The 9913-nt window shown below is 44.1% G+C and overlaps 1 protein-coding gene across 6 annotated transcripts in view; it reads left to right on the top strand.

Moving 5' to 3' along the window:
• The window catches only part of CLASP1 (cytoplasmic linker associated protein 1), a 298327-nt gene that overhangs the window by 108667 nt on the left and 179747 nt on the right, over window positions 1–9913 (top strand). For all 6 annotated transcript variants that reach the window (XM_031936404.1, XM_026456078.1, XM_023185195.2 and 3 more), the window contains exons 3-6: window positions 40–118; window positions 1638–1741; window positions 2322–2413; window positions 4608–4683. In XM_031936404.1, the coding sequence (XP_031792264.1) occupies window positions 40–118; window positions 1638–1741; window positions 2322–2413; window positions 4608–4683 (351 nt within the window). The remainder of the gene's footprint in view (window positions 1–39; window positions 119–1637; window positions 1742–2321; window positions 2414–4607; window positions 4684–9913) is intronic.

Genomic DNA, 9913 nt, shown 5'->3' with positions numbered 1-9913 from the left:
GGCCGGCCGCTAACAGGCTCCCGGTGTTTCCCGCTGCAGGTGGTTCTGCTGGGCATGGACATCCTGTCCGCCCTGGTGACCCGGCTGCAGGATCGGTTCAAGGCGCAGATCGGCACAGGTGAGCTGCTGCACTTGTGGAGCGGACCCGGCCCCTTCAGACCCCCAGCCTTCCCTCGGTCTCCCCGGCTTCTCCACTTAGCTGCTCCCAAACCCTCCCGGCCGCCACCCTGCCCACCCCTCCAGCCCCCACCCTGCCCCCCCCCAGCCCCCTCGGCCTCCCTTCCGCTCCTCCCAGTCAGTCAGTCCCCGCCCTCCCCAGCAGCCCCCGTAGCACCCGCAGCCCCGGCCGGCCGCCCCTCTGCCTTCCCTTCCCGCTGGGCTTCCTGGCCTCTGGGTCTGCGGGCGCCCTTACCCTCCCCCATACCTCTGTACTGGCTTCACTGTGTTCTCATATGGAACTTAGTAATACGTGTTCTAATATGAAATATTAGTGCCATTTTTATTTCTTATGCTAAATTAGCTGTCACCCTTTAGTGCCAACCAAGTCATATTTGACCCTGACCGCGGTCCCCTTTAATGAGAGGCAGTTTTCTTTGAGAAATCCTGTAAAACCAAGCCAGTTGTATTTTTCCCCAGATGACTATGGTTGGCATTACCATTTTCACCTTGATTGTAAATGTCATTACAAGTGTATGGTAAATGTTCACTCTTATTCTGAAGGAAAAACGATGTGTCAGCAAAATGGAACAAACCCCACAGATTTCATAGATTTAAATACCTCTGAATTCTTGACCTCCGGTGTTTCATGGGGGCAGTATAAACACTAAGCAGCTCTATGCAACCATTTCCTTATGGAATTTCTCTATTTTACATTGGTACACGTATTCTTTTCTGTTAAGTTTCTGACCAATATGCTCCTTCTGAAAAGATCGTGAGCTATTTTCCCATTCTAGCACCGACTGTTTACAAATTTTTTTAAAAAACCTTTACTTTTAGAAATTTGATATTTTAATAGGGTTCCATTTTCCTCCTAAATTAGCTGAATTATTCAGGGATAGCTCTTGTTATAGAGGTTTGCAAGCTCTTAAAATAAGCTGATCTCCCGTCTACAGGTGCACTTGGAGCACTGGTGGGAGGGTCCACACTGGGTAGGTGGGGGAAGATGGAGAGCTGGACTCTGTCTCATGTGTGTTTGGGTGTGATGTAAAACTAAAAATACACAATGTTGATGAAATGTAAGATTATTCATAAGTGCCTACCCCTTCCACCCTCAAACACATATGCTGGAGCCCCTCTCCTTGTCTTTTACCTAAATTTTCCTTTCTATTGACTCTTCCTGTCAAGGTCTTCCATTTTTATCAGCTTACAAATACGTTTGGAATTGGCTGGAGGAACGTGGGGTAAGGAGGAAGACAAATAGTATATCTGTCCATGCAAAGGATTTTGCAGACTCTTTTGGTGACTTTCATGGATTTCAGCAAGGAGAGTAGAGCTGTGAGCAAAGATGAGTGGTTTTAGAAGGATATACATCATTTAGGTCAGGGGTTTGTCTTCCCACGTAATTGAAATAGCAATACTTGGTGACCGCAGACCCCCAAATAGGGTTTCATTTGATCAGTTTCCGTTTTGATTTTCAGTGCTGCCAAGTCTAATAGACAGACTAGGAGATGCTAAAGACTCTGTGAGGGAGCAGGACCAAACTCTGCTGCTAAAGATCATGGATCAAGCTGCTAATCCCCAGGTAGGGGCAAGAGATGTGTTTTGAGGTCAGCTGGCCAGTGCGTATGCATGCAGTTGCGAGGGTGTGTGTGTGTGCTTGAACAAACGGTGTGACTCCATAGACTTAAGCTGACGTATTACAGATAAAAATGTTCACAGCGTTCAATCTGTTTACCCATACAATATATTTAAATAAATAAGTCACAAAAGTATGAGGTGAATAGTGGATTTAACATGGGTGTATTGAATAAATTAGTGACTCTAATATACTTCAGTGTGAGTGTGTGATCTTTAACAACTCACTGGCTCTTTTGGCCTTGCTTTCCTCACCCATAAAATGAGGACAGTCATACCTCCCTTTTAGGGTTCTTGGGAGAATTAAATGCAATTATGTGAATGAATATGTTTTAACAATTATAATTTGGTATACTTGGTAACATGATCGATGTCATCATTTTCCATTATGCTCTTGAGAGGATTAAATGTGTTGGTAGAGGATGGGACTAATTTGGCACTGGTTAAGAGGCTTGCCTTCTGTTGCTCCCTTACTAAGTGACAGCTGCAGCAGTCTTCTTTCCTCACCTGTTCTTTGTCATCTACAGTACGTATGGGACAGAATGCTTGGAGGCTTCAAACACAAGAATTTCCGTACCCGAGAAGGCATCTGTCTCTGCCTTATAGCAACACTCAATGCGTAAGTCTGGGATGACCCTGACATTTTTACCTGGCTGAATTTTTTTTAACTTTTTATTTAGAAATAATTATAGATTTACAGGAAGTTGCAAAGAAGTGTAGTGTGAGGTCTCACGCCCCCTTTACCCACCCTTGCCCAATGTTAGCACCTTGAATAACTATAGTACAGCATCAGTCCTAGGACGTTGAGATTGATACAATCCCTAGAACTTGTGCAGGTGTCTCAGGTAAACACATGTGCATTTGTGTGTATATGCAACTCTACAGTCACTGCAGGGCGCCCTCATGCTGCCCTGTGTAGCTACATCCTCACCCCTGGCAACCGTGAATCTGTTTGAATTTTTACGAATCTGCTCTCCCTGCCTATGATTTTGTCATTTCAAGAGTGTCATGTAAATGGAATTATACAATATGTAACCTTTTGAGTTTTATCTTTTTTTCACTCAGCATGATACCCTTGAGGTTACACATGACATTGATAGTTCATTTTATTGCTAAATGGAATTCCTTCGTATAGATGTATCACAGTTGGTTAAACCATTCACCTGTTGAGGAACATTTGGGTGGTTTCCAGTTTTTGGCTTTTATAAATGAAGCTGCTGTGAACATGCATGTACAAGTTTCTACATGAACATAAGTTTCCATGTCTCTTGGATCAGTGCCCAAGAGTACACTTGCTGGGTCATTTGGTAAGTTCATTTTTAGTTTAAAAGGTACTGCCAGTTTTTTCCCCAGAGTTGTCCACACTGTTTTACATTCCTACCAGCAACGTCCGAATGATCTGGTTTCTTCATACCCTTGCTAGCCATTGGATGTTGTCACTTTTTTATTTTAGCCATTTTTATATGTATGTAGTAATACCTCATTGTGGTTTTAATTTGTATTTATCTAATGGCTGTTGATGGTGAACATTTTTTTCATGTGCTTATTTTTAGGAGAGGCTTTTTTAAAATTATAAATTTCAAGATTTTTTTTCTGATTATGAAAATAATACTGTATATATCATAAAAATTTACACAAGGAAAAAATAAAGATTACTGTAATTCTGTTACCTTCAGATAATCATTGTTAAATTTGGTACATTTTATCCTAATCTGTAAAGTTATGTTATTTTTAAAAACAAAATTGAGATTGTAATGTTTATATTACTTGTAATTTTTTTTTTTTTTTTTTTTTTGAGGCAGAGTCTCACTCTGTCGACCGGGATGGAGTACTGTGGCCGGATCTCAGCTCACTGCAAGCTCCGCCTCCCGGGTTCACGCCATTCTCCTGCCTCAGCCTCCGGAGTAGCTGGGACTACAGGCGCCCGCCACCTCGCCCGGCTAGTTTTTGTATTTTTTAGTAGAGACGGGGTTTCACCGTGTTAGCCAGGATGGTCTCGATCTCCTGACCTCGTGATCCGCCCGTCTCCGCCTCCCAAAGTGCTGGGATTACAGGCTTGAGCCACCGCGCCCGGCCTACCTGTAAATTTTTTCCATCTTAATATGTTAGCTTTTTCAGTGCCATTAAATTTGGCCATATGTAGCTGAAGCTTTAAAAAAAAAAACAAAAAAAAACTTCTAGCCTTTGATCACAGTAGCTCCAGTTCTAGGAATTTATGGTAAGGTAGTAGGCAGATAACCAAGAGATTTTTATTCACAAAGGCCATTTTTCATGGCGGGGATGGTGATGGTGAAAATTGTAACTCAAATGTGCCCCAGTAGGGTAGTACTTGGCTCAGATGTACCCCAATAGGTAGATGTTCTGATTTGATTGCAGTCTTTTCATCCAGTGGTATTGCCTGAATGTCTACCGTAGCAGAGAGCTCTGCCACAGCACATGGGAGAGTTAAACAAGGTCCCTTCAGTGACTCGTAGTTGGCTTACAGTGACAGAACAGTAATGCAGAGGCAGCACCTGTGAGGCAAGCGGGACCTGGGGTGCTCTGGCCCAGCCTTAAAGAGGTAGGGCCGGATTGGCCAGAGCCCTGGGGGACAGGGGGGAGACTCATCTGGGAGAAACCACCCGAGGTTTTGAACTCTGTGCAAAGGGGCCATCGGACACATTTACTTTGGAGCCAGTGTGGATGGGATGGAGAGAGACTTGGTATGAGGTGGTGATAGGGGTTGGGGAGACACGGGAAGGGCAGGTGTGGGCAGACAGGCGTCTGTCTTTCTTCAGTTCTCACTAACAAGAAAGCATTCCTTATGTTTTTAGCTCTGGAGCGCAGACTTTAACACTAAGCAAGATTGTGCCACATATATGCAACTTACTTGGAGATCCAAACAGCCAGGTGAGTGAGAAGGAAAACCCGCGGGGAAGGTCATTGCTTACAGACTGTTGAGATGTATTCTGGTGCTCCGTGTATACCCAGCAGGTGGGTGGGACTGGAGTCCTAATCTTCATAGAACAATGATTTTTTAAGAGATCCAGTACCCATTAGCATTTATAAAATATTTATACATTTAAATGTATAAAATAAGTCTGCGTTTAAGTTTAAAATTGGTAAATGTGGTGGCCACTCTGCGCTCTTCTATACACAGGGCTGAGAAATCAACTAGCCTAGAAGCTGATGTTATCCAGACCAGCCTCCAAGATAAGATGTCTGGCCACCACCTCTGCAGCCAAAAGGGGTGGTGCTGGGGGTGGTGGTGCAGAATCTGCTGAAGTGGGGGAGAATGATTGGAAGAGGGTCTGAGGGGACTTTTCTGAGGTGATGGGAATGTTCTACATTTTGCTTTGGGGGGGTTGCTCCACTGTGTATATCATTATGGAAACTCTTCGAACTCTGAACCCTTAAGAACTGCAGATTTTACCTAAATTAACGAAAAATACCACTTCCTTAGTGTGAGGGTAGGAGAGGAGCTGAGCTGGCTGTCTCACCTGTGAGTTACCAGGCAATTCAAAAGTTGTACAAGTCTGGGCTGGAGAAGTAGCATTGAACTCTCCTCCCACTTCAATGCTATTTCTCAACCAGGGTCATTTTTATTATGTCATCTCATACAAACTGATAAGAATGATACTTCATTAGAAGAAGGGACAGAAAATGGAACAGTAATTTACAAGATAAATCTATATGGTCAGTGGCCTCTCTGTGAAATCTTGGTGGATAACTGCTAAGTTACCCTCCCAGGAGGCTGCATCAGGCTGGCCTTCCACCCAGCCTCCCCTGGCCTCTAGCTCCCCTGAGTCTGCACCCCTGCTCTCCTGCTCTCCAGGCTCTTTCCTTACCTTGCTCTTAGTTCCAGCAGCAGGTGTCTCTCCCTTCTCTTTGGCTGTTGTGCTGCTCCTTCCACTCCAGCCTCTCCCCTCCTCACTGCCTGTCGTCTGCTGTCTCCCTGCTTTCTTATTCCACTCATGCCCTTTTTCAGCCTTTGTTGAAAATATATAGCATTAGGCTGGGCATGCGGTGGCTCATGCCTGTAATCCCAGCACTTTAGAAGGCCAAGGCGGGTGGATCACTCGAGGCCAGGAGTTCGAGACCAGCCAGGCCAACATGGTGAAACCCCATCTCTACTAAAAATACAAAAATTAACCAGGCATGGTGGCGGGCGCCTGTAATCCCAGCTACTTGAGAGACTGAGGCACAAGAATCACATGAACCTGGGAGGCAGAGTTTACAGTGAGCCAACATCGTGCCACTGCATTCCAGCCTGAGCAACCCACCAAGACTTTGTCTAAAAAAAAGAAAAGAAAAGGAAAATACATGGCATTGGAAAGAAATGCTTAGGATTTTTTTTTTTTTTTCTTAGACGGAGTCTTGCTCTGTCACCCAGGCTGGAGTGCAGTGGCATGATCTTGACTCACTGCAAGCTCCGCCTCCCAGGTTCACGCCATTCTCCTGCCTCAGCCTCGCGAGTAGCTGGGACTACAGGCACCCGCCACCTCGCCCGGCTAATTTTTTGTATTTTTAGTAGATATTAAAATCTACTAAATGTTAGCCAGGATGGTCTCGATCTCCTGATCTCCTGATCCGCCCGCCTCGGCCTCTCAACGTGCTGGGATTACAGGCGTGAGCCACTACACCCGACTAGACATTTTTATTTACTTAATCATACTTTATATTCAACGTTAATTTAAAAATGAACTATTTTTAAAAACATTCTAAATTACCAAATAGATTGTTTTGTACCTTTCCCCCTTTGGTTTTTGTTTCTGTTTTTGTTTTCCGTGGGAAAAATCCTTTGTAGAGGCTGCACTCTGGGGGTGTGGCCGCTGCCACGTGGAGCGCTCTAGCAGAGCAGAAAAGCCAGCTTGCTGAGGTGATTCTATCCTCTTTCAGTTGCTGACTTTGGCCAGACAGGTGATGTGAATGTTCACACTGCCTGTGGAGATCTTAGAACCTGGGGTGGGTGGTGCGGGGCTGGCTCCTCTAAGTGCACTTCCGCGGCGGAGGCAGTATAAAAACACAGGCCAGACCTACACCATCCAGAACGACAGCAAGGGACGTTGTCTGGAATCTGGTTTGGGGAGGGAAGCACTGTATGGCTGGGCACCACACTGCAGTCCATCCCACAGGGTCCCCTCACTAACCCCTGTTACCCCTTCTTCCTCTTTTTCTTCCACATATATTTAGCGAGAGCTCATGCTGTGGGCCTGCCTTGTCTGTCTGGATCCTTGGGCTTTTTGGGGAAGGGGATAGAGATTACTAGCTTGATTTTGCTTCTGAGACTCAAATTTTGCTTCTGCGACTGAGGTGGACCACATCCTCTAGAGGAAAGTGAAGGAAATGCCTCGTTGTCCTAGGGCTCTTCACTGATGAATAACCTCAGTATTTCCCTTCCCAAAAGATCATGGATTCGGTGTAGATTTTAAGAGACATTGGGAGTGGACTGTAAGCACATTGAATATTTTGAATGGGTCCATTCTCATCCTTGAAGCTATTCAGGTGAGCCTCGGAGACTGCCTTGCTCTTCACAGGTTTTCCTTTTCTGTGAAGTTCTCTGCTAGAGGAGGCCTCACTTAAAGGTTCCCTAAAGTTTCGGTAGAAAGGAGACAGGTAGGGCCTAGTCTGCTTTTGTGTTGGGCTACTCTCTGATACTGTTTTTTTCCTTTAGATCTAGAGTTAACTTGTAAGTTCTCTAGGGATTTTAACAAGATTTCCTTTATTTTAGAAGTACACAGATTAAATTTCAAATGATCAGCACAATCCCACATTCTCAAACTGTTGATTCAGTTGTTTAAAAATTTAAGATAATGTTGAGTCTTTTAACAGTTTGACATACTGTTCTGAAGTTGCCAAAAGGCAGAGTATGTTAAATATTAATACTTGAGCTACCTGACGCGATGTAAGACACCTAGGTTAAAGGCATAGATTCCTGCTTTGTATGTAATAGCTGACCTTGGGGTCACTTGGATCTTGAGCCTCAGTTTCCCCTTTAAAGTGGAGGCAGTGGTAAGTGCCCCACCCCTCAATCCTTAGGAGAGTCCTTGCAAGTGAATGTTCTTAGGTGCTGGGTGACCTGTTGGTCCAAGTAGAAGACTCTCAGAAGGCCAAGTTACTCAGTAGTCTCCTCATCATCTGAGATGGCCATTTTCATTTGCAGAAATCATGCACCTACCATGTGCCAGTGGGTTTCTGAGAAACTCAGGTGTATAGTGCTTTAAATATATGAAAAGCCTTAATTGTATGAGATGTATTTTTGATACTGACATAGCCATACTTACACCAAACATTGGCAGCCCTGGAGTAGACTGTACACATACTGCCCCATACCAGACACTAGTTTCACCACCACAGATCAGGTGCTCCTGACTGATTGTGGGTAATAGTAATAATACAACTGAAAAACAAAAGTAGTGCATTTAAATGGATCACATCTTACTGCTGTGTAAATCATAAATAGATTGTATAATTTAAAAAAATAATTTATGAAGAAACAGAGATAGTTTTTAAAAATAAGATAGAAAATGTGAGACTTGTTTAAAATGTTTCATTAAGTCAAAAATTCACGTTAGCACTTCTTGCCTAGTGTCTTTAATGGCAGTTATACTTTTTGTGCCAGGAAGCTCTAGGCTTTGGCCAGGAGTTTGGAACCTATAGTGGTTTTGTGGGTTGAGTTCTAGGCCTGTGTGTCTGCTTTTGAGAAAATTCTTATTATTTGTTTTGTTTTTTCATTTCCCCCACCTCATCCGTAAAATGAGGTTTGTACTTTACGGGCAGCTTTCAGTATTCTGTAGTAGACAGGATTTACGGCTAGAGTATTCCAAACTGAGCACTCTGAAAATAATCCATATATTCACATGTGCCTTAGGAATGGTTTGTCTGCATATATATTTGCACACATAGACACGCACATACACGGACATACACTCAATCCGTATCTCTCTTCTGCCAGGAAGTTCTGCCATCCACCTCCCCGATACTAACCAAGTTAATTATTCCTGCTTCTGGGGTTCTTGTGTAGCTTGCATGTGCTTTTGCTTTTGCCTTTATTTTAATTTTTTCATTAATCTTTCCTACTAGTTTCTGATCCTCTAGATTTAGGATTATAACTTGTTCCTCTTTGCAGTTCCCAATGCCCCATAATTATTTGAATAACTTTCCTTTATTTGCCAAGTCTCAGACCAGAGGGGACACTGTTGTATCAGTGCTGTCTCTGCCCTCAGGCGCCTGATCTAGTGGTCAGCCTCCAGCTCTTCATTTCCATACAGCCAGCGTGCGGAGAATCCTCTCAGCTCTAACTGGGCAGCGGCTAACACAGACTGGATTTGGTGTTTAAAATTAACTCGGCAAGTGTTCGTTTCCTTAGTGGTCTGAGTGCAGTGACTCAGAGCAGGGAAGCCTTTCAGGATGGGCCACAGGTGCACAGTGTGTGTGGGCTAGGATGCTTTTGTTACAGGCAACTGAAATCCTAACTCAGAATCATTAAAGCAGTGGGGAAATGTGTCATTCTGCACGATGACAGGTCCTGACATAGGAATTTTCCGGGATCTGCCAGTAGCTCGGAGCCGGAGTCTCAGGCATCTCAGCCTGTGTGTGTTGCCCCCTGGAGCTCTTAGCACAGGCACAGCTGCCGTGCGCATGCACAGTTGGCCTGGCAGAGGGGAGGCTGCTGCTTCCTGAGCTCCTCTTCTGTTTTCAACTTTCATATTGAAAGGTTCAAACATACACATAAGTAGTGATGGTGCCATAAAGCGTCCCCATGTGCCATCAGCTCATTTGACAAGGCCAGTTCAGTTTTGTCTTTTTTCCCTCCTGCATCCCATTATTTTGAAGCAAAAGTTGGATTATTTTGAAGCAAATCTTAGACCGCATTTATTTAACTCTTAAATATTTTAAAAGATAGACTTTTTTCCTTCAAAAACATAACCTTAATAACATTGTCACCTCCTAGGCCCCAAGAATCAGCAGTTCTCTCCTATCGTCAAATACCCAGCCAGTGTTCAGTTTTCCCGGAATGTCTTTTTCCAAGAGCAGAGAAATGTTTTCCAGAAGCTTTCCTACAGACTCCCTCTTGTTTCATTGTTGGAGAGTTGTGTTCTATGCTCCTGTGTGACCCAGCTGCTGGGAAGGGATTAGA

This window comes from Piliocolobus tephrosceles, chromosome 11 (genome assembly GCF_002776525.5).
Source record: "Piliocolobus tephrosceles isolate RC106 chromosome 11, ASM277652v3, whole genome shotgun sequence".
Taxonomy (NCBI): domain Eukaryota; kingdom Metazoa; phylum Chordata; class Mammalia; order Primates; family Cercopithecidae; genus Piliocolobus; species Piliocolobus tephrosceles.
This window is presented reverse-complemented; position numbering and strand designations above follow the sequence as displayed.